The 24,812-nt window shown below is 48.1% G+C and overlaps 1 protein-coding gene and 1 pseudogene across 4 annotated transcripts in view; one reads left to right on the top strand and one right to left on the bottom strand.

Moving 5' to 3' along the window:
* DLGAP4 (DLG associated protein 4) overlaps window positions 1-24,812 on the top strand; it is a 105,423-nt gene that overhangs the window by 25,722 nt on the left and 54,889 nt on the right. The window contains exon 1 of one of the 4 annotated variants that reach the window (XM_036244222.1): window positions 1,996-2,820. The exons of the other annotated variants lie outside the window; for them this stretch is intronic. Within the exon in view, the coding sequence (XP_036100115.1) occupies window positions 2,790-2,820 (31 nt within the window). The 5' untranslated portion in view covers window positions 1,996-2,789. Of the gene's footprint in view, window positions 1-1,995; window positions 2,821-24,812 lie in introns of those variants that run through there. 4 annotated transcript variants of the gene reach the window in all.
* LOC118618342 lies at window positions 178-2,780 on the bottom strand (annotated as a pseudogene).

The raw sequence follows: 24,812 nt of genomic DNA, 5'->3' as shown, positions 1-24,812 counted from the left end.
CAGAAATTTTATCATTTTTATTTGATCCTTTTTCCTAAAATAAAAAAGCAGTCTATGAAATATGAAATAAGAATAATCTGGAAGTCTTACAGGGGTTCAATTTCAGTACAATGGCACTTTCTTTTTCCCATTCCTCTTTATTTCATAAAGCACTTCAGTTAACCACTTGGGGAGAATTTATTTCTTGATATCAACTTGGGTCAGAATCAATGTCCCATTTGTGAATTTTCCAACCTGGCCATTCCATCTGCTTGACAAAATACTGGGAGCTGATTTATTCTTTTTGGATTTCCTGTCTTCCTGCCCTTTCGTCTTCTTTTTCTTGAAGATATCTGTCCTGGGCCATTCTCTTTTCTTCTACTTTTGCTGCCTTTTGTCTTTAATCTGCTCCTGCAAAACCCTGTAATTCACATAATTCTTTTGGGAGGCTGGGCACCCAGCATAAGGTTACTGTTCCAGGACTCTATCCTGTTCCGTAACCGGTGACCCCAAACCAGTGCACCTCCAGCTGAACCTTTTCTAAGTTAAATTCTTGTATATCCACATCTTTCTTAAGAATACTAGTTTTGGTCTTTGTGTTCCGTCTCGATCCCACTTATGTTTCCTTATTGCTGCTGTGGAATTCCACCACTGCTACTCGCTCCCTGTTGTTCTTCAGAGCAGAGGGAGATGCTGCAGCATGAGGAATTTGTGACCAGGAATACAGGGGCACACTACAGTTCTCTGAGCTCCGATAAGCTCAAAGCACTTTTCCTATGGCCTCTTATAAGAGAACCAGGTGGTCCGAGAATGGTTCTACCCCAAGGCCCCTAGAGTCCACACATCTCTCTTTTATTTTCCTTTTTCTTTCTGATCCTTTTCTGTTCTGCTTCATCTTCTGTCTCTCCAAAGTTCTAGGTTCTGGAGCACAGCGTCCAGAAGCCTGTAGAACAGGGAAGCAGGAGGAGCCCAGACCCTGCTCCCACGCTATCAGAGAATCTGAGTATGCGGGACAACCCAGAGCCCACCGGATGCCCTTCTTTTCTCTCTTACATTTGGAAAAGAGATGCACAGAGAAGGGCAGGCACTTGCCTAGGTCACCCAGCAAGACCCAGCAAAGCAGGTTGGACAGCAGGAGCTGGGTCTGTGCATGGCAGACCTACTGTAAGTGCAGCGTGGAGGGATGACACTCACAAGGAAACAACTCTGGTTCAGGAATGTGAAGTGGGAGGGACAACTATATAAGCTTTTAGGACAAGGTAGAGTCGGTAGTACTTGAGGTCTCATTTGACCCTACAGTGGTGAAAAGATCACCTTAGTCGGCTTGCTCTAAGCCTGTTTCCTTCCAGTAGAGGTGAAATGTCGCAGTGGTGAACTGGTGCGGACTCTGCCGGTCCACCTCCCTTAAAGAGCATGCGTCCCGTTCCAGCTGGAACTGGTTAGGGTGGGCGGCTCGAGGGGCGGAGCCCCCCGTGCTCAGCAAGCGCGTGCCGACGTGGGCGCGCGCTCCCTCTCACGGTCAGGCTACACCGGCTTGAATGAGCGCCCCGCGCGCTTGCGCACCAGACTAGCCGCGCGTGCGCGCGACGGGTTCAGGGCTGAGCAGGCTGCGCGCGCCCCCGTCCGCCCTAAGAGTCCTGGACGATGCGCGCGCGGCTGACGCGGAGGGCGGGGCGGGGCGGGGCCGACGCGGGGCTTTAACCCAGAGGCCCCGCCCCTCGGGCGTACAAAACCGGAGCCTCGGGCCGGGCCGCGTGAGGGAGGAGGGTGAGTGCCCGCTGCTGGTCGCCGCTGTCGCCAGCCGGTCCGTCACTCCGTCCGTCTGTCCGATCCACGTCGCCGCCGCCGCCTCCTCAGCCCGGACGCCCGGGGCCCGCCCAGAGCCGCCCGGAGCAGCCGCGGCCCCGCGAGGAGACGGGCGCCGCCCCCGCCCGGTCCTGCCCCCGCCCTCCTCCCCGTCTGTCCGTCCGTCCGTCCGTCAGTCAGTCCACCCGCCCGCTCGCGCTTCCGTCCGTCTGTCCGGCCGCCAGCCCTCGGGCCTGTCTCCCCGCTCCGCCCGCTTTGTCTCTCCCCGGCTCGCTGTCTCTTTGTCTCTGCCCTCGCGCTGCCTCAGCCCCTCCCTCGCTCTCCTTACTCAGGTCCCCTCAACGCGCTCCTCACCCCCCGAGCCTCCCTTCCCGAGCGCCCTGTATCTCCAGGACTCCTCCTCGACCGCCCCCACATCTTCGGGGGCCTTTCCTTCAGAACATCCTCCAACCCCCCAGGACTCCCCTCTGGGCTTCCTGCACATCCTTTGGGGGCCCTCCCTCCCTTCTGCACCCCACATCCCTGAGGTCTTGCCTCCTCTTAGCCTTCATTTCCTCAGGATTTTTCTCTTTTGGTGTCCCCCGTTATACTCTGGGATCTCCGAGATCCCTTGGGGTCTCTCTCCTTCGGACCCCCCACCCCAAAGCTCCCCAGCTCCCTGACTTCACCCCTCCCTGCCTTGCCTTGGTTTGTCCGCTGTCGCTGTCTCTCCTTGTTCTCTTTCAGGCTTCTGCCCCCCCCCCCACCCCACCTCCATTGCACTGGGTGGGGATCCCCTGCTTTGCTCTCCCTGCCTCTCTCTGCCCCCACATCTGTCTCCTTGGTCTCACCACTCTGTCTCTTGTGCAGAAGGCCCCCTTTTGAACCTGCTCCTTTGCCCAGGGCTCTTGGCCCCCTTGCTTTCTCTGCCCTAGCCCCCTGTCTCCCCTTTTTGCTCCTCTGTCTCTCCCTCTCCCCTTTTCTGTCTTTGCCGGTCTCTGGGTCTCTGACCCCATCCGGCCCTCATGGCTTTGTGTCTGGAGCTCTTGAAGCAATGTGAGTGGTGGGGTGTCTGGGTCGGGCCGGAGTCTGCCCGCAGGCTGGCCGCGGCTGAGGCTCCAAGGGGTTGGCGCTGGGGCGAGGGCTGGCACTAGGGCAGGAGGCTCTGGGCCTCCCAACGCGGGGCAAGGAGGGAGGGGCGAAGCCAGCTGATGGAGCTGGGAGTGGGTGGCCTTTCTGCTGAGGCTTCTGCTTTAGTTGCTTGAGTGTGTGAAGGGTATCATGGGCTGGGTGTCCTGCCCGTTTGGCCCTGCATGGCCTGGCACTTTGTGATCGCTTGTGGGCAGGCCTGGGCTATTTTGGAGACGGCAGGATGTGATATCACTGGGGCGTTTATTTAGACCCGGCTGGGGGTGGGGGCTGCGTTCCTACCAACTTGAGTAATGAAATTTTGCGGGGGAGGGGGGGGAAACGGGGGTGGGTGTTGCGTGGTGGTCGTGCAACCTCCTAGGCAGCTGGACTGTAAGGTTTGGTGCCAGAACTTTGCAGGCCACCAGGCTGGGCAGGTGATCAAGGGTCTGTGTTGCCTTGGTCTAGCCTAGCTGAGACTTGAAATGAGGGTGAGGGAGGGGTGGAGTTGTTCATCTGACCACCCTTGAGTATAGGGCTTGGTCATCTAAGTCCTCTGGGGCCTTGGTTCTGTCAGCTTCAAGCTGTGTGACCTTGAGTGAGACCTCAACCTCTCTAAGCCTCAGTTTCCCCATCTGTTTAAAGAGAGCAATTGCGCCAGCCTCACAAGGTTGTTTTGATGATCAAAACTGCTTTGTGAACTGTCACCCTGTCTCTAATCTGAGCCCCACAGAGGGAAAGACGCTTCCGTGGGGTACACAGCTAGTTCATGGCATAGCTGGGACAGGGATTAGGGCCCAGGAATCCCTGTCCAGAGTTCTTTACACTCCACACATTACCACCTGATTATTCAGGAATACACCTGCCCCTATGATAGGGCAGGAAGTAGGTCATCCCTTATTTATGCCCTGATTCCTGGTTGCTCTTTGTCAGTTTGTAAAGATAGGCAGGTGTGCCCAGATTGATGTCTATACTGGGTGGCAGTTGGATTTTCCATGTTTCAGCCCATTGTTGATTAAGGGTGGTCCCTGCTTGGCCAGTGGCATTTGGGAACAGTCACTTTGTAGATGTAAGCCCTACCTGCTTTTCCTGCTTCCCTGTAGAGTAGTGAAACAAAGTCCCCAGCTGAGAGAGGCTCCACAGACAGGATGTCCCAGAACTTTGGAGGAAGAGATGAGATCAGTTATTGTAGCCCCCTTATCTTTTTTTTTTTTTTTTAATGTTTTTATTGATTTCTTAGAGAGAGAGATGGAGAGACAAACATCAGTTGGCTGCCTCCTGCACGCCCCCTACTGGGGATCCAGCCCACAACCCAGGCATATGCCCTGACCAGGAATCAAACTGGAACCTCTCAATCTGTGGGGATGCTCAGTCCACTGAGCCACACTGGCTGGGCTATAGCACCCTTATAGAAGAGGCCCAGAAAGGCCAGGGACCTACAAGCCAGGACATTGTCAAGCCAGGACTCCTGGGTACTGTTCCATGGTGTTGCCTCTGTCAGGTTGGTGTCACCTGTCCACTGGTGTGTAATGACAATTTCTTGACCCATTGACCTTTTACTGTAGGCCTATACACAGACTGCTTGCAGTGGGGTGGAGAAGGGGCTTGATTCCTGGTCTAGAAGTGAGGGATCAGGGTTCTGGTCCCCACATCTCATCCAGTCTTAGGAAGACCACTTTCTCCTGGACTTCAGCTTATCTGTAAAATGGGAATAATAATCCTTGTTCTAAGACTGGTTCTGAAATCATGGAATCCCTAAAGAAATTCTGTGAGGCAGAATGCCAGGGTCCTATTCCTGGCTCTGATGCTGTATGACTTTAAATAGGAGATTTCCTCTATATATTTTTCCTTCTGAAAAATGAGGGAGGAGGGAGTTGGGCATGTTCTCTTAGGTGCTTCCAGCTCTGACATTTAAGGATTCTAAGGTAATTTATAGGTCACCTATTTGTACCTATATCTCATCTTACCTAATAAAAGCGTGATTGATCACAGAATAAGGGAGAGAATGGGCTGAATGCTGCCAGGTGTGTGCTGATGATGTTCTGTGGGGGATTTTTTGAGAGAGGTGCTGTCTAGGCAAAGGGATCAGAAAGGAGTCTAGGAGAAGGCAGTACTTGAGCTAGGCTTCTATACTAGGCATGTTCTGCCTTTTAAACAAGCATATCTGAGAGAGATTGCAGGTTCAGTTGCAGACCACCACAAGAAAGCGAGTTACAATCTTTTTGCTAGTGGAGGGTCTTGCTTCCAGTGTGTAAAAACACAACATATGAGAAGTGCAATAAAATGAGGTATGCCTGTATACAGTTTTCCAAAGAGTAGAAATAGTATGGATTTTAGAGCCACAAACACCTGGTTTTAGTCACTCACTGCCTATGTAATCTTGGTCAAGTTACTTTCATTGAGCTTCAGTTTCCTCATCTGGATTCAAGATAATCATATTTACACTGCAGGATTATGGTGGAGATTAAGTGAGATTATATATTAAAACACCCAGAACATAGTAGGCACTTAATAAATGTGAATTTTTACTTCCCAATAATATTTGGATCATTTTTCTTTTTGTGGGAATAAGGCAGATGCCCAGCCTACTCCCCTCCCCCACCCCCCCATGGTTGGGGTTCTGGTAAAATGAAAGTACCTTTTAGCTGTTCTAATATATAATAGGAGTAATCCTCTAATCTCTCACTGGCTGTGTGAGACATTGTGTAATCTGCCAGGCTCTTTTCTGACCATTGTTCCTCACAGCAGTCCTAGGAGGAAGTCAGAAGCTAGAGTTCTCCGTTTCACAGGTGAATGAAGAATAGGGGGCCCAGAGAGGAACAGGGACTTGCTCAGGGTCCCACCCCATGACTTTGTTGGGGCAGTCTAGCTGGAGACTCTTGACTTTTCTTCCCCCATAGCCCACAGCTTTGGTTCAAATTGATTGCTTCTGCTTGGTAGCCTATCCCTCAGGCCACTTTCTCTGGGTCTGGCATCTGTTCTGCAAGAAGGGTTTGCTTGACATTTCACCAGCCTCTGAGCTCATCTCAGATTTAAACGGGACTAACTGGAGGTTGGGTGGTGACTGAGTCACCACCTTCCCTGGCTTTCTCATCCTGAGTAGCAACCAGACACACCCAGAGGGCCACTGAGACCTGCTGGTTGTAGACACCGTACAGGGCAGGTTTTTTTCTTGGAGCTCAGATGGACTCAGAAATGTCTCCCTGGGCTCCTATGGAAAGGCTACAGTGGTGGCTCATGTGGTTTTGTTTATTCCCCAGGGATCTGGAAACACAAACACATTGAGCAGTTATTGGCTTGGCCTTTATTTGTCCTGTGCTGTCCCTCTGTGGTGCTCTCCCCTTTGAGGCCTACATTGTCAAATGCCACCTCCTCTAAGAAGTCTCTGCTCTCTGGAGTCAGACTATAAATTCAGTCCCAGGTCCATACTTGCTAAAAGTATGACCTTGGCAGGTCACTTTATCTCTCTGTGCCTCAGTTTCCTCATATATAAAATTTAGATAACTCATCTTTATAAAGTTCAGGTTCTGAACTCCATCCCCAAAAATTCTCATTTGGCTGGCCTGGGAGTAGGAATCAGGTTTTTAAACCAGCTTTCTGGAAGAGTCTGATGCTGAGAGCCTGTGGGCTATAGTTCTGCAGTTTGGGAAAAGCTGAACTGAGAGTTTTCCTGTGTTTATATGACAGCTTGGCTTGTCCCTGCTGTGTGACCTTGGATTGATCAACTTTCTGTGCCTCAGTTTTCTTCCCTGTCAAATTGGGATAGAAATATCTACCTCACAGGTTGCTATGAGGATGAGAACTCATGTAATAAAAGCCCCTCAAGAAATGGAAACCTGTCTGCTACACTGCTGTTCACTGGGTATCAGGGACTATACTAAGAAGTTTATGGCATTATCTCACTGCATTATTGCAACAATTCTATGATATGAGTACCAATGTTATCTCCATATTACAGGAGAAGAAGCTGGCCCCTCATTATCTTCTTTGTTTTGGTCAGTATGGGTTGTTTCCAGAAGCAAGTTACCCTTCCCCTGCTTAACCCTGGCAGCAGACACTGTCAGACCTGGCTAGGGTGAAGTCTGTGGAATTGAACACCTGGGCATGAATGCAATCCAGTTGTCCGCAGGAATTTAATGAGGTTGATGAGGTGTGCAGTATGAATGCCTCTCAAGTTCCAGGTTTCACGGTTCTGGCTGTCGCTGCCTCCTTTTCCTCTACCTGGTTAGAATTAGCTGGTTCCTCACTCACCTATTCCTGGGAACCAAGGCCACTTTGAGACAAATAAAATCTATATTCTATAGCTAAAAGATTATTGTTTCTTGTTCACAATAAGAAAGCAGAGAGGTGGCAGACAAGGACATGCCTAGGATCCCAGAGCAAGACAATACAAGGGCCAGGCAACAGCCATAGTCCTGCCTTCCCATCCAGACCTCCCTCATTTCTGTAAATCACTGGCCCTGTGGAAAACTGGAGCATCGAGGTCTGGTTTGGCCGGTGAACAGTTTCCTCATGGGACAAGAACAAGAGAAGTGATCCTATCCCTGGCCGTTGTGGTTCAGTTGGTTGAATGTCATCCCATGCACAGACAGGTTGCTGGTTCAATTCCCAGTCAGGGCACATGCTGGGATTGTGGGCTCAACCCCCAGTAGGGGGTTGTGCAGGAGGCAGCCAGTCGATGTTTCTCTCGTTCGTCCTCCCGCTCCCTTCCTCCCTCTTCAAAGTCAATAAAAACATATTTTTTAAAAAGAGAAATGATGCCAAATGGTCAGAGACCTGGCTCAGTCTGGAGCTGAACTGGTTTTGGAAAACCTTTTCTGATCAGAGACTGGCCTTCCCAGTCCTAGGCCAGTCTCTCCAGGGATGAGAAAGAACAGATAGGCCCTCTGCTCCTGAGAACTTATGGTCTGACAAGAGAGACAAGGCTACAATTATAAGAGTCTGTGTGACACTACAATTAAGCATCTGCTAAGGAAAAGCATTGTCTGAGAAGGAAGAAGTGAGTATGAAGGGGACTAGATTTGAAGAGGCAGAGGGTAGGACTGACATTCTGGGGAATGGTTTGTACAAAGCTAGAGGTGCGTGGGCTGGAAGGTAAACACATATTTATGGAACAGGGAGTAGACTAGTTTTGCTGATGTATCAGGGCTCTGGATAAAAAGTTTGGGAAGGATCAGGGGGTTGTAGACAATGTTGAGTATCCATTGTAAAGCAGAGGCTTTGGGGAGCCATGGAAGGTTTTAGAGCAAAGGTAGTGTAACTGGAGGGTTTTTTCAAGATGAATCAGACTGGAATTGGAGTGAAGCTTTGTAGGCATCCAGATGACAGAAAAGGGCGAGGTTTGGATGGAGCCCTTGGGAGTGGGAAGAGCCAGTTGGGATAGCAGAGGATATTTTGCTCCCCACTGAGGAGAGCTCAGCTGGGGCCTGATGGGCCAGAGAAAAGATTTTGGGTGTTGCCGCTTTGGGACAGGAAATAACAGTTTAAGCTCATTGCTTGTACACCTGCTCTATACCAGGCTCTGTGCCAGGGCCTCCATTGATGTTCTCATGAAATCCTTACAACAAGCCTGAGGCAGGTGGACTTACCACCTCTGTTTTACAGATAAGGAAAATGTGGCTCAGACCCAAGGCTGACTGTCTGCAAACCCTGGCTCTTCCCACAGTTCAGCTCTGTTTCTTGAAATAGAAACTCCTACTCTTAGGTCCCAGGAACCTAAGCCTTCTTGTCCCTTGGCTTGGGGGCACGTAAATATATCCCCTAAATCCCACAAACCCAGCTTTCTGAAGATCTGAAAGGTTGGGGCTGGGTGCCAGCTAAGAATTTCTTCAAGGTGGGAGAGTCATAGAAGTGAAGGACCTTCATGTCAACAATTTTACTTGCAGGCTGTGAGCACTCTCCATAGTTGGGCCTCACATGTGTCTGGTCCAACAGTGAGCAAGTCCAAGACTGGACTCACTGGGATTCTCAGCTAGCCCCAACCAGAGAGGGTATTTCCTGGCCCTGCCAGAGGAATCAGTCACTGGCGGGGACAGGAAAGGACTTGTCCCAAGGCGCCCTCAGGACAGAAGAGCCAAATGATAGAGCCCACTTCCCATTTCCCAGGCTACAGCCAGGGATACCCTTTGGGCAGAAGGAAGGGAAAGGGGACTGGTACTTATCGAGTGGCTACCATGGGAGGCAGCAATGGTTGGTCCATTGTGCAGCTAAAACCCTGAAGACATGGCCAGTCATTCTCTGTGTGCCCCCTGAGCTGGAACTCGGCCTCAGGTAGCGAGGCAGAGCAGCCATATAGTAGGCATAGCCTCCATGTTTGCCTCACCCCACTCCTCCCTTGCTTCCAGTAAACACCCCTAGATCCATATGCCAGTCTACTTTGGCAAATACTCTCTCAGCCCAGCTGTGTGCAGGGTACGATTGTTACTGCACCCATGTTTTTCATACCAAAATCTGGACAATGGTTTCGATGAGGGATTTTTGTGGAACACACATAGCCTGAGAAATATCATTCAGACATTGTAAAAGTGGACTAGAGCAACCTGTGCTGTCCCTTTCGTTTGATTGTTTTACTATTTGCCAAATGCTTTCTCATAAACTTGATCATTTTCCCGTATATTCATTCTTTTTATTTTGTTTTCAGAACACTGGTTATGGATCTTAAATATTTGTTTAGCTTATTTGCAGAGCACTTTTATCCACCTTATCTCAGTAGACCCTTATACAGCCTTGAAAAATCATTACTTTTTTTTTTTTTTTTTTTTAATCCTCACCCGAGGACATTTTTCCATTTTTTGTTCAGATGGAGCGGGAGGGAGAGAGAGGTAGAGAGAGAGAGAGAAACATCGATGTGAAGGGACACATCGAGTGGCTGCCACCCGCACGACCAACCAGGGCTGGGGACAAACTGCATCCGAGGTATGTGCCCTTAGCGGGAACCGAACCTAGGTCTCTCTGTACCGCAGGCCGACGCTCCAACCGCTGAGCCAAACCGGCCGGGGCCATTACTATTCTTATCATCCTCATTTTCCCGAGTGACTTGACCAAGGTCACTCTGGGATTCACTGGCTGAACTGCTCATTTATTCAGCAAATATTTATTAAGTGCTTGCTATGTACTAGGTGGTGAGCTGACCTTGGGGATACAGTGGCAAGCAGAGCTGTCTTAGAGACTTAATTTCCTTCCAGAGTCCACATTATTACTGAAGTCTAGCCAGGATCCACCCCAGGACTGCTAAGCTTTCCACCCTGGACTCCTCCCACTACAGAGCCCTATACTTTGAGCCTGTGGCTTAGATCTAGACTGTTGTAACCTGTGAGCCCTCAGCCTAGAGCATCATGATAAAGCAAGCCAAAGCAGCAGGTCTCTGCAAACTGAACTTCAAAAGTGACAAGAGGTCTTCATAATGACTTAATTATTAACAAGAAGTGAGGAAGGGCATCTCAGCGAAAGACCATCTGCTTTCTCCCCCAGGGAAGTTGCCCAAGGGATGCTGTACCTAAGATCCTGGCCTGAATTTTCTGTAGCCTCCAAATATTTTATTACAGTGTGCACAGGTGTGGAGTCCTGTGGCCATGTGCTGAGCTGGGGGACCCTCCCTGCCTACTTTAATATTAAATGAGTTGAAATAAAGGCAGATCCTAGGATATCAGGTCTACAGAGGATTCTGGCCCCGCCCCCTCACTTCCAATGAGTGGGAAGCAAGCGCAGGAGCGGAAGGGACTTGCCAGTGTCATAGAGACATTTCTTCCCCTTCGTCCTTCTTACCAGCCTGACTATCTTTCCCCAGTCCTTCAAGTAGAAACCCCCTCCTCTCAGCTGTACCTGTTCCATATTCAAAGCCCTCTTCAAATCCTTCCTATGCCTTAAGGTTAATTTTTTCCTGAGTTCCCTGACATTGTCTTCCACGCCGAGAGCCCTACAGTACCCAGGCTCTCTCGTCTGCTCTCAGAGGCAGACCACCTGTTCTATAAGGCCGGGCCAGCAGCCTTTAAGGAGACTTCAACATCCAGGGGCCTAGGCTCTGGTCCCAGGAAGTCTGATGCCTGAGACCTAGAGGGAGTCTTCTCTGGATGCATTTTGCTGGAGTTATTTTTGTGTGTAAAAATTATATTTTTATTGAAAAAGCAATACATGTATGGAGTTAAAAATTTCAGACTTTGTAGGAAAAATACCCAGTGAAAAAGTAATGTCTCTCCCACCTAGGCTCCTAGATAACCACTATGAGCAGTCTTGATGTTTCCTTCCACAAATAATTTGCCTATGTGGACAGCTATGTCAGTAACACCCCCCTCCCCTTTTTTTAACCCTCACCTGAGGATATTTTTCCGTTTATCTTCAGATAGAGTGGGAAGGGGAGAAAGAGAGAGAGAGGAAAAAAACATCGCTGCAAGAGAGACACATCAATTGGTTGCCTCTCTCATGACCCCTGACCAGGGACCAAACCGCAGCCGAGGTACGTGCCTTTGACTGGAATCGAACCTGCAACTCTTTGGTCCAAGGGCCAACACTCGAACCACTGAGACAAAACGGCCAGGGCAATAGCATCCCTTTTTATTACACAAACAGTGGCATATTCTCGGCTTACTCTTCTCTATCTACTCTTCTTCACACAAGTCTGTCTCTGCTGTAGGTTAATTCCTTGTGGATACTCACAGGTCCATGGCCTCTTTTTCCATAACCATGTGACAGTTCATCAATGGATGGACCACCAGTTTGTCCAGTCCTCTACTCAGGTTCATTTAGGCTGTTCCCAGTCTTGCAGTTATGAGCAGCACTGCAGTGAGCACCCTTCCCCACGTGTCTGTATGCATGTGCATACATAGTTGTGGGAGCTGTTCTGGAAAGTGGAATTATTGTTTTGAGGCATCTGTGCACCTCAAATTTTGTTTGGTATTTTCAGGTTGCCATCTCTTGCATTCTGAAAATGTATATATTTAAAAGTACCTTGTCCCTACCCCTGGATTCAAATTTATTTCCTTACTTAAGTTTCACTATTCTTACCCAACCTAGAGAGGGGAAAAGGGTTGGCTAGTGTCACTCATCAATCCTCAGCCACTGAGGTGTCTCCAGAGTAAGGTGCAGAGTGGAGGAAGTGAGGAATGAAGGGAAGAAATGGGCTGAAGGGGTGGCCAGAGTGGAGGCAGGATTGGGGAAAGGGGACTCTGTTCTGGGTACCTTGGGATCTATTTGTGACTTGGTCTCTAGGGAGAGGTATCCCCCTCGCACCCACCCCATGCTTCATCCGCCTTCCTGAAGTTCTCTGGTTTGTGCTGCACCTGCTTGGCAACAGCTGGACTGAGAACTCTTTCATACAGCAAATATTTACTAAGCTCCTGAATTGGCTTGGTCACTGTGTCCCTGCCTTTCTCTGAGCTTCAGTTTTCCTCATCTGAAAGTTGGAGAGGTTCATCCCTGCCTTTCTCATGTCACCAGGCTAAGAAGGCTTGGCTAGCTGGCTAGTAGAAAAATACCATAAAACAGATTACAGTGGTCTTAACTAAACACTGTGCCAGGCACCCTGGGGTTAGCAGAGTCTGATGTTTGGACCTGTCCTGGGTGGGCTGCTGTCAGTCTTAGCAGATGGCTTGGTCAGCCCTCAGGCTGGAATTTTCTGGCAGCTGTTGGTGAGTGTCTCTTCTTGCTGTGACAATCAGGCTGGTACCTGGGGGCTTCCTGACTTTACTCTACCTCAGGTTGCTGAGATACCTGGTCTGTTTAGGATAAAAGACAGTTCAGATGACAAGATGAGAGAGAGGTAGTTAGGGAGACCGGGAGGGTCTCCACACAGCAGCCAGAGTTTTGCCTCCTCCAAGCCACAAGGAAGGCCCTTTGGGGTTCCCCACAGGTCATTTCTACAGCTCCTTTTCAGTCTTCAGTGGTGGCAGGAATGAGGAAGGAGAAGTTCTATCGTTTTTCAAGTTTAAAATGACCTTTAAAATTACTAGCCTAGGTTCCTTCCTCTCGTTATATCAATAGAGAAACTGAGGTCTGGAGTTGAGGGCCGCCTCCCAAATTTCCCAGTGAATCAGCAGCCTTATTGGGATCAGAAGCCAGGTGTTCAGTCCTCCGGGGCCTTAACTCTCAGCACCTTTCCCACAACGTCCCAGCCTTTAGTTTCACTTTGGGGTTAAAAACCAAAGTGAAAGAAAAAGGCAAAGCAGGAAGCGGCTGCTTCAGACCTAGCCCAGGCTGGGCTGGGCAATGGGAGACCTGGGTCCAGCTGGCCTCACTAGTAGGGGGCAAGCCTCTTCCCCACCTGTAGCTCCTACCCTCACTCTGAAGTCCTGGATGGGGTGGGAGCTAGGTAGGGCCTGGAGGAAGAAGCTCCAGGCTGTAGCTAGGCAGTGGCGTTTCAACCTAGCCACTGCTGTCTGGGAGACAGCCAGTCCAACGGGTTCCTGGTGAAGTCAGCTTCATCGGGGTGTGGCCCCAGGTGTGGAGCTACTGCCTTTTAAACTCCAGTCCTTCCGGGGCAGGGCTGAACTAGAGCTGGGCCTGAGTTGGTCTGGGAAAGAAATCCTGGCCTTCTGAATCCAGCTTTCACAGGACAGTTCCACTCTCCCAGAAGGTAAGAACGGGTGTCCTGGCTCCACCGTGAAGACTTTAAAACTTTTCAGTCACTATGGGCACTTACCTCAACCCCTGGTGGTTTCTTCTTAAGGACCCAGATGTCTTGAAAGCCTTTTTGCCCTATTCCAGTCCCAGTCTTGGAGAGGACAGGGAATGTGGGAGAGCAGAAGCCATGGCTTCCTGCTGTACCTTCAGGCAAGACCCTTTCCAACCCTGGACCTCAGATCCCCTGTTGTTTCTTGGAAGAAGGGAGTTCTAGCTCCGCTATTCAGTGGAATCAATTTTGGTGCCTTGGAAGCTAGTGAGAGAGTATCATATACCTGGTTTAGTTGGCCTGTGTATTTTTTTAAATGTATATGTATATTTTTATTGATTTTTTTTTTTTTTAAGAGAGAGAGAAACATCGATCAGCTGCCTCCTGCATGCTCCCTACTGGGGATTGAGCCTGCAACCCAGGCATGTGCCCTGTACGGGAATTGAACCGGGACGTCTCAGTCCCTGGGTTAATGCTCAATCCACTGAGCCACACTGACCAGGCAGGCTTGTATATTTCAAAGATTAGCTGTTATCTAACAAGCTGGGGTCTTAAGTTCCTATTTCTCTATGCTTTTTCTAAGGAAACTCTCAGACTTCTCAAAGCAAATATGGTATCAATGTTGTTTCCACAACTATTTTTGTGTACTTCTTTTCTCCTCTCCACAGTCACAAGGTCCCCAAGCACAGAGCCGGTTAGGTTCAAAGTCCACTCCCTGAGCACACAGTAGGTAATCTGGAAGTTGTTGAATGACTGCATTAATGATCCATACCTGGCCATGTTGCTCCCTGGAAAGGTAGAAAGCTGGCATTTCAATATAAAGCCCAAGCACGTACAGATGAGCTGGCACAGCTAGAAACCCATACCCCAAAGGTCATGCAGACCCATAATTAGGAGCATAGTTTCAGTCCGGCCAGTGTGGCTCAGTGGTTGAATGTCAACCCATGCACCAAGAGGTCGCCAGTTCGATTCCTGGTCAGGACACATGCCCAGGTTATGGGCCCAATACCCAGTGGGGGGCATGCTGGAGGCGGCCAGTCGATGTTCTCTCTCACTGATGTTTCTATCTCTCTCCCTCTCCCTTCCTCTCTCTCTAAAATCAATAAAGGGAAAAAAATTTTTTTTAATTAAAAAAAAAAAAGAGCATAGTTTTAGACTCATACTGCTGGGGTTCAGCTCCTGAGTTGCCACCTAGAGCTGTGAAATCTTGGGCAAGTTGCTTAATCTCTCTGGGCCTCAGTTTCTTCACCTGCAAAATAAAGACAGTATATTACCTGACATTAGTCTCGGCATGAAGACGAGAGAGAGAATGTGTGTAAAGCACTGAGCACAGTGCCAGCTGCTGCTATTATTGATATCCAAAGGGGAGAGAGAAGACTTGAAATAGCTGAAAACTGTCCATGTCCCATGCCTGGAAAGATGTAGGTAGGCTGGGTGGGGTGTCTGGAGGGGAGTTGGTCATTTGATGGCTGCTTACTGAGTGCAGGGCTTTGATGGCAAGCATGGAATGAATCAAGGTAGGCTTTAGAGAGGCGGTGACCTTCAGGACCTCAGAATATCAGTAGGCTCCAGGTGGATGGAGATTTAGAGGGGTAGACACTCTGGGTAGGGGAAAGGAAGATACCCAGGGTGAGGGAGGAATGGCAGGAGTTGGCTGTACAGGGGCCAGGAGAGCTGAGATCAAACTATAGAGGCCTGCCTAGGACCGTCAAAGTGAGCCAGGCACTCAGAGCTGGGGTTTGTCTCAGCAGGGTCATCACTCAATAGGCCAGGTTCCTGCTGGGGGCCTTGATGAGGAACCCATTATTGAATGTGCTGTGAGTAGATTTGATAGTTCCAGCCTCTCCTGGAACTTTCTTGTCTTCCCAAGCTTCTCACACTTCATGATGTGGCTTTTGCCCTGCTCTGGGGTGTGGTAGCAGTCAGGAGGTTTCTATCTGCCTGCCTGCCTGCAGAGTAGGCCAGGGTAGGGTAGGAGGAATGGGGCTTGTCTGACAGCACCTATAAAGGCAGGGCCACTGCTACTGCTGCCCCAGCACGTTCCTCAAAGGGGCACATGAAACAGTGTGTGGGAGCAGTCCAGGAGAAAAGGATTTGGTTCATCCCAGTCAGCTCCTCCCTTTTCCCTCCTCCGTACCCCACCCCCAGCTCTCCTTCCAAACAATCAGTCATTCATGTGCTCAGAGTGCCAAATGCTGAGCCGGGAGAGTAGGGAACAAGATAGACTTGGTCTCTTTCCTCGTGGAGCTTTCATCCAGTTTGGAGTCCTCATCCAAGCAGGTAACAAGATACTGTCAAACTGAGATAAGAACCCTGAAGGAAACAAATAGGTGCTGAGAGGGACCTATTCAGAAATGATAGAGAAGGCATCTCAGGGAAGATGCGGTGGAGGGTGGGAAGGAATCAGGCAGGGGCAGGCTGGGAACAGGATTCAGGACTCTGAGGTGGAAAGGGGTATAGTGAAGGAATAAGGAAAGGTACTGGTACATCTGGAGCAGTCTGCAAAGTCAGGCAGGAAGAACCTAATTAGGTCTGAGACAAACAACTTTGCTCACCCTATTGGAGCCAGAGGTGTCACTGAATTAAGAGATGTGATGATGAAAATACTACAAGTAATTTTGTTTTAAAATTAACACCAGAACTTCCAAATACTTATTATTAGTTTTCATGCTGATCATAAGTCATCAAGAAAAGGCTTCTTGCCCTGGCTGGTTAGGCTCAGCAGTTAGTGTCAGTCCCGGGACTAAAGAATCTCAGGTTTGATTCCGGTCAAGGGCATGTACCTTGGTTGTGGTTTGTCCCCAGCCGTGGTAGGGGTCGTGAGGGAGGCAACCAGTTGATGTGTCTCTCTTGCATGGATGTTTCTCTCTCTCCTCCCCCCTCCCCCACCCCCACTCTCTCTGAAGATAAATAGAAAAATATCCTTGGGTGAGGATTAAAAAATAAAAGGCTTCTTCAGCACTCCCAATTATTGTTAACTTCCTTTCACACATTACCTCATGGTTCACAAAGCCCTGTTGCTTCTGTTGCTGAGGGAGTCAGGTTGCAGTTTTATTATTGCTGTTCTTATAGAGATAATGTAACAGAAAGGCAGAGTGACTTGTTCAAAGTCAGGCAGCTTAATCAAGAGTTTAAGTCCTAGTTCACTGTTTTTTTTCTATTCTGCACACTGCCTCTGTTTAAGAAAGCCAAAGGAGCCCTGGCCGGTTTGGCTCAGCAGTTAAAGCGTCATCCTGCAGACTAGAGAGTCCCGGGTTTGGTTCCCGCTAAGGACATATACCTCGGTTGCAGTTTGTCCGCCCCCCCCCCCGATGCCCCCCCCCATCTGAAGATAAATGCAAAAATGTCCTCAGGTGAGGATTAAAAATAGAGAGAGAGAGAGAGAAAGAAAGAAAGCGAAAGGAAAAGATTTTGTTTCCTTTTAGCAAGGCTGCCATTCCAAAATGATAACAGTTACAAAGTTTTGGTATAAAAGGATATAATAGTAATTGAATTAGGACAATGGGATTAAAATTACTTTTTTCTATAATATTATACAATATATTACAGTTATTTTTCTTAACTATGTTTTTATTGATGTTTTTAGAGAGAGAGAAACATTGATGAGAGAGAAACATCGATTGGTTGCCTCCCAAACACCCCCAACTGGGTATGGAGCCTGAAACCCGGGCATGTGCCATGACCGGGAATCATACCGGAACCTCTCATTCCATAGGACAATGCTCAATCCACTGAACCACACCAGCTGGGCAATTTTTTTTTTTTTTTTTTTAATCCTCACCTGAGGACATTTTTCCATTTTTTGTTCAGATAGAGTGGGAGGGAGAGAGAGACAGAGAAACATTCACATGAAATGGACACATCGAGTGGCTGCCACTCGCACGACCAACCAGGGCCAGGGACAAACTGCGACCAAGGTACATGCCCTTAGCGGGAACCGAACCCGGGTCTCTCTGGATCTCAGGCCAATGCTCTAACCGCTGAGCCAAACTGGCCAGGGCTGGGCAATATTTTTTATTAAAGTTTAATTGCTTTTATCTCCCACCTACCTTCTTTCCAGTGTTCTGTGATACTAACACATTAATCACTGCCCTTGTAGACCTCCAATCTTTTTTTTTTTTTCTGTTTGAATTCCTTATTTTTCTTTTAATTCTGTTACCTGGATCTCAGGAAAGAAATTATAGACAGGGTTATAAATTATTTTTAACTCATATCTAATTTTTAAAAATTCATGCTTAGCCCCTGCTCACTAATATTTTTAACTCAAATCTACTTTTTTTAAATTCATGCTTAAAGTAGTTTTAATATTTTATTTTGTGACTCTTGGGTGTGGGATGAAAAAAATCAAAGCAGTATGGTAACAGGCTCATTTGTAGAGAACTCAGTGGACTACTCAGCCCTTTTTTTCTTAAATTGTAAAATTCACATAACAAAAATTTGCTATTTGAACTGTCTTTAAGTGTACAGTTCAGTAGCATTAAATACATTCACACTGTTATACAACCGTCACCACCACCCATCTCCAACACTCATGTTGCAAAACTGAAACTCTGTGCTCATTAAACAACTTTCCATTCTTCTCTCCCCTGCCACTGTCAACCACTGTTCTACTTTCTGTCTATGAATTTGAGTACTCTAGGTATCACATTCACTAGCCCATTTTAAGGATATGGGAGAATAGGTGAAATCTCTGAATAATTAACTCTTTTGGTCGTGATCTATTCTCCAAAATTAATGTACACTGCAAATCTAAGCTTTATGTGACAGATTCCTAGTTATTAAAAGACATCTCCTGGGAAGGCTTTCTCCACAGAGACAGTCTTGGTTCCAAAGCCCAGGGTGGCTTTGGAGGGTGGTTGCATGGAGCCTGGCCACAGCCCCCCTGTGGAGCTGGAGTAATGGCATGGGGAGGATTGTGGATTTAATCATAGGACCCAGGCATAATTCCTCAGTTAGCTGCTTACTTGCTGTGAGATTTGGGCCAAGTCTCCATCTCTCTCAGCTTCAGCTTCCTCCTCTGAGAAGTGGGATAATTACTTCCTGTAAACCCCAAAATCAGTGAGACAGATAACAGACTTCCCTTTACAGCCTTGAGAATTCTAGCACAGCGTTCAAATACAGTTAAATGCAAAGAAAATGGGGCTCCTGTCCCCATTTTACAGAAGAAGCAGACTTAGAAGTAAAGTGACTTGCCCAAGGTCATTACGTGACAATATTGACTAAAACCCAGCCCTTTCTCTTCCTCTACAGGTTGTAGCTATGTAGGGTCTTTGTTTGTTTGGTTTGGTTTTGGTTAATCCTCACCCAAGGATTTTTAGATAGAGTGGAAAGGAGGGAGATGAGGGATGGACAGGGACAGAGACAGACAGACAGACATATCTATTGGTTGCCTCCCACACAACCCCAACCAGGGCTTGCGATTGAACCTGCAACCTAGGAATCAAACCCAAGACCCTTGGGTCCACTGGCTGGCACTCTAACTGCTGAGCCAAACCAGGCAGGACATATGTAGGGTTTCTTATTGTTCAGTCTTTCTAAGGACAGTAGACTATGAAACAGATGGTTGCTTTCCCATCTTACTGGGTTTAGAGCATTGCCCAAGAAGCTCTGATGCCAGTGGGCCTGCAGGAGATGACAAGGAGTAAAGGTTTTGGTGGAGGATCAAGAACAGTGATTCTGCATTACAGGTAGAGTCCTAAAACATTTCTGTGGTGATCCTCTTGTCCAGGGACAACAAATACCTTGCGCTTGGCAGTTACTTCCAATATTAGGTCCACGGCAGACAGCACCAATCAAAACTCTCTCTCTGGATACAGCTTTAGGACCCTTCTTAACGTAGGCAGGCACTACCATTCATGAGAAGTAGCACACCCAGTGAAACCTGTGCCATCCCCAACCTAGTACAGTCCTCACCTTTTATAGATGGGTGGCTCTTCTGGGAGGGGAAGAGACTCTTTGAGGGGTAAGTGATGTCATAGGTCTCTTTATGAGAGTAGAAAAGAGTCTGGCAGGACAGCCCAAGCCTGGAGAGGTGATCAGTATGCTTGCAAAAACACTGGGGTAGAGCATTCCCTAGAGAGGTAGAAATTGTCAAGGTAAAGTCTGCTTTCTTCAGGTGTTTGGGATACTACTGGCTTGGGCTTGAGGTCTTGGTGAAAGTGCACTCTAGCCTGATTCCTCTAGCAGAAAGGAGAGACCAGATTTCTCCTTCACAGCAGCTTCGAAGCTTTGTAGGAATGTGTGTATCAGTCTTGCTTGTCAGTAAGCTTGTATTTTTGTTACTTGTGAGTCTGGCTACTGTGAAGGTTAGATTCTGAAACCTGTAGGGATTGCTATCATTTAGCAAATAGAACATGACTTGCTCTGTGATGCTGAGCAAATCCCTCAGTCTCTCTGAGACTGTTTTCTTAGCAGCACGAGGAGAGATAGTGAAAACATCATTTTGGGATCAAATATAAGACCCAGGTATAAGGACCTCGGACAGTGATTGGGCCACTGCAGTAGCCACCAATTCCTGAACAGATGATAAACACCAGTAGATATGACTATATTAGCTACTAATATTCAGCCAGTTCTTTTTTTTCCCTCACCCAAAAATATGTTTATTGATTTATTTTTAAGGGAGAGAGAGAGAGAAACATTGATGTGAGAGAGAAACATCGATCAGTTGCTCTCTGTACACGCCCTGACCAGAGATTGAACCTGCAACCTTTTGGTGTATGGAACGACACTCCAACCAGTTGAGCCACCAAGCCAGGGCACCGCCAGTTCTTAGCGTGTGCCTAACATTGTGCCATTATGGGGGCAGGGTTCTGTGGATAGGGTAGGGAGGTTGGCGACCTTCTCGAGTAGGTCATCTTTCAAAGAGATCATCCCAAATGTCACTATGTTGTTTTCAGAGGTAGTTGGGAGAAAAATCAAGTAGGGAGAGATAGGGAGTGTAAGGGAGAAGCCTGTAGTCATTTGTCCCAGGTCTTCAGGCCAGCCACTGAACATTCGTTACCCAGCCCCACGGAGGGATATGACCCTTCACTTCTGCCCTAGCCAGGAACCCTCAGCCTCTGATCTATGGAGTCCCTGGAGGGCCTGGGATTGGGTAGCTCCTCTGTGGGCCCCTTGCTAAGGAGATGTGTGAGCCTCTCAAGTGATTGTAATCATATTTCCTCACCTGCCATGCCTTTCTCACCTGTGTATTCAGGAGACTCACAGCAGTCCTAGGGCAATAGACAGGGCAAGCAGTATTGTTCACATTTTATAAATGAGAGAAATTGAGACCCAGGGAACCTAAGTCATATGGTGAGTAAGTATGGAACTAGTGCTCATGCTCAGGGACTACTAACCTACAGGCCATGCCTGTAACTCAGCAGTGGGTATTGTGGGGAAGCAAGTATCAGCTGAGCACATATTCTGAGGATGGGTTTATCATCTCAAGTGGGGGCTCCATACTGCCAGACTTCCCAGAGGAAGGTGTTTTAAGCCCTTACTATGCTGTTTGAGGCCCTGGTGTTAGTCCTCACATTATTTCCTGTGTAGCTAGGCTGTATAAACAATATTCTCTGTCTTTTCTGCTTGTTCATAACAGGTCTCTGGAGGCAAAAAAAAAAGTTTGAATTATGAATGTCACATACACAAAAATTATGTCTGATGTTACATCCAGAACTGAGTATGATGTAGGAGGGCAAAGAAAGAACAAACATTTCAGTCCTGGAAGAAATCTTAAAGGTCACACCCATGGGTATTTGTTTGAGTCCAGCTCTAGCATCCATCGTACCTGTGTCTAACCTCACCTCCCTCCTAGGCAGCTCTGCTTCTTAGAAAGTGCCTCCTAATAATAGAGCAAATCTGCTTCCCCTTAACAACCCTCACTTTCCTGTTCCCCTCTGGTTGTAGTGTGACAACTTGGATTATGTGTGTATGTGATCGTCTTCTGAGTATTTGAAGATAGTAGCCATGCTTTCTCAAGAGCCTCTATCTTCCAGACCACTATCCCAGTTTCTCTAAGCCCACCCTTGTGTTAAACTAGGTATGACTTATGGTACACATGTAACAGACATTACTAATCAGTCACAGCTCTCTTGTTCAGTCACTCCCTGGCTTTCTCATGTAGTGCTGCTCCATGTGGCTACACCCAGTCAGTAGAGGAGGCATGTATTGTGGCTTCTGTACTTGATTGTGAGTTTCTTGAAGACAAGGACTACTCACCATGGGTCCCTAGTGCCTGCCCTGTGCCCAGTGCATGGCTTCCACTCTGTAAATAAGCACTTGTCGTAATGGAATGGATTTGAGATTTCTCCCCATGTGGATTGCCCTCTTCTCATCAGGCACCAATTTGGCAATGTTCCTTGTCTGAAATCACCAATAGTGTCCACATTATCCAGAGTTTAGTGGAGGCTGCCCACTCCCTAGTCCTGCACCTTTTCTCTTATTTCAACCTCAAACCATGTGTCTGTGGTCAGCAAGAGTCGCCAAGGCATTTTTCCATGCATTCCTGCTTTCTTTTGTAATTGTCTTACTTGGGTTCCTAAACCCAGGGTCTTAAGGTAAGCTCTTAGGACAAGGCCCTGTCCCTTCCTATGTCTCTGTCCCCAGCCCTGGCACCAAGGCAGTCAGCATTGCTTGTGTTGACCTGAACTGAACTCATGGTTTTCCCCATTCAATTCTGTACTGTTGACTTCATCCCATCTCTGTCCAGGGTTCTTGGCTCCTGATTCTGTCACCCGATGTGCCACCTGTCACTCTAGACACAGTGAATGAGCCTGTTAACACCGTCTTTCTATTCTGGGATACGCTTGGTCATTCAGAATGATGAAAGAAGCCAGCAATCAAGGTGTACAGGATCTGGCAGTGTCTGGCTTTACACATTGGACACAGGGCCTGTGACAGCTTATAAAAAGCCAGGCTTTTGTGACCCATTACCAGAGTTTGATGTCAGCCTTCCAGAAGTGAGGGTAGTTTTTGTTGTTGTTGTTGAATTTTTTTTCTTTATTAATTTTAGAGAGAGGAAGGGAGAGGGAGAGAGAGAGAGACATATTGATGAGAAAGAACATTGATTGGCTGCCTCCTGCATGCTCCCGACTGGGGATTTGGTCCACAACCTGGGCATGTGCCCTGACCGGGAATTGAACTGGCAACCTCTTGGTACTTGGGTCAGTGTTCAACCACTGAGCCACACCAACTGGGTGAGGGTGATTTTTTGAGGCTCTTCTAAATAGTATGTCCCAGGCCCTAGCCAGTTTTGCTCAGGGGTTAGCGCTTTGGACTGCAGTCTGGAGAGACCCAGGTTCGGTTCCTGCTGGGGGCACGAACCTCAGTTGCAGTTTGTCACTGGCCCTGGTTGGGTCTTGTGAGTGGCAACCACTTGATGTGTCCCTTTCACGTCAATGTTTCTCTCTCTCTCTCTCCCCCTCCCTCCCACTATATCTGAACAAAATATCAAAAAATGTCCTCGGGTGAGGATAAAAAAGAAAAAAAAAATAGTATGTCCCAGGATGGGCTCCTGGAACCACAGGACTTTTGAAAGACAGCAACAAGGTCCTCATTTCAGAACCAGTATTTGAAAACACAAATAGTATTTCAAAAGCCAAATCTTACATCCCCCACCCCCACCACACACATACACACACACACACACACACACACGCACAACTCCACCAAATCAGACAATGATTGTACATGTCAAGTTTTTGCATTAGACTGGAGGAGCCATAGCAGCCAGTAATTCTGTCCATCTCCAATTTGTCAGCACCCATTACTAGTGGTTATAGCTTTAATGTATGAGAAAATCATGATTCAACAACCACAGCTTGGAAGCTGGCATCTCTTAAGCTTGGACCCCCACGTGTCCTGGGGGGTAGGGCAGGGGCCCCTAAGCAGAGTTGCTGGCAGAGCCAACTCCACAGATGGGACTCTATGGGTAAATAAGACGATGTTTGTGGCAGATTCTGACACAGAATGGGTGAGGAGTAAATGTTGCCTGACAGGTTGCTTACCAGATATAGTTGCAGTAGTTGTGGTTTTTGAGAAACAGCATGCTATTTGGGGACTGCTGGTCAGGGGCTGGAGGGAGCAGGGCTCTCAGGTGATGCTTCTTAGAAAGTGCCTCTGAAGTCAGACTGGGTAACCTGAAGGCATCTTCCTTCTTCACTGTGGGGGCAGGAGGGAGGGGACAGGGAACACACCCACACTCAGAGCCCCAGGCAAAAGTCCCTGCTCTGCCTCCTGATCCTCAGGGAGTGCATTTGCCTTTCTGATCCTCAGTTTTTTTGTTTGTACTATGAGGAGGTCAAATTAGTCTAGTAGAGCTCAAAATACCATGTAGAAATTCTGTATGGATTTAAAGAGGAAAATGGAGCTGCCCCCAAGGACCTGGAGTAGGTAGGAGTCAAAAAGCCTTCTCTAGGCCCTTTGAAGGCCCTCAGAACCTAGTTTGAAAATCACTGGAATTATAGTCTCTTAGGACCACCCCTCTAGCCCTAGAATTTGGGAGCTCTACATACTCATTCCAATCTCAGTGTCCATCACCCAACTATGTGACCTGGGACAAGTGGGTGAGCTTTACTTAGAGGTTGTAGTGAGACTTAGCCAAGCTAGGAAAGTCCTAGGTGACTAGGAAATCCATATGAGGGGTTTTGGTGTTTCTGGTGAGAGGGCGTCTGGGACCACACATCTGAAGAAGGACCTGAGGAAGGGCAGTGGGCAGCAGGGGTCACAGGCAGGAGAGGGCACCTTTCTTTTCCATGTGCTCAGGTTCTGGTCCAGGGGGTACCAGGCTTCTGCCCCCATGGCCAGCAGAAACATATGTTTCCATCATTTAATTCACTCAGAGGGAATTGTCAAACCCAGGAATAGGGGCCCATGTAGACCTGACTAGAGAACTGGCATGGCCAAGATCTCCACCAGGCCCTGCTAGGTGGCACCTAACTGTAGCCCTGGGCAGTGTGGTGAAGTAATAGCTAACAGCACTGACTCTGAATCAGAAAGACTGAGCTCAAATCCATGCTTGTGACCTTAGGCTAGTCACTTCTCTCTGATCCTTACTTTTCTCCTCTTTGAAATGGAAATGATAAGCCTAGTGATGATAAGCTGATACAGTTAAAGTCCTTAATGCAAGTTCATGGCCAGTCCTCAGTCACGGGTAATGCTCTGCATCTTGTGAAGTCTCTTGATGAGCAGCTCCCCATCCTCTGAGAACCTCCTTACCTGAACTGTGGGATCCATCTGGAGGGCATTGCTTAACCCCTTCCTGTAGCCCCTCTGGCTTAAACATGTCAGGACAAAAAACTCTCACACCCTTCACCCCAAAGGGGTGTGAACAATG

This window comes from Molossus molossus, unplaced genomic scaffold (assembly GCF_014108415.1).
Source record: "Molossus molossus isolate mMolMol1 unplaced genomic scaffold, mMolMol1.p scaffold_m16_p_6, whole genome shotgun sequence".
NCBI lineage: Eukaryota > Metazoa > Chordata > Mammalia > Chiroptera > Molossidae > Molossus > Molossus molossus.
This window is presented reverse-complemented; position numbering and strand designations above follow the sequence as displayed.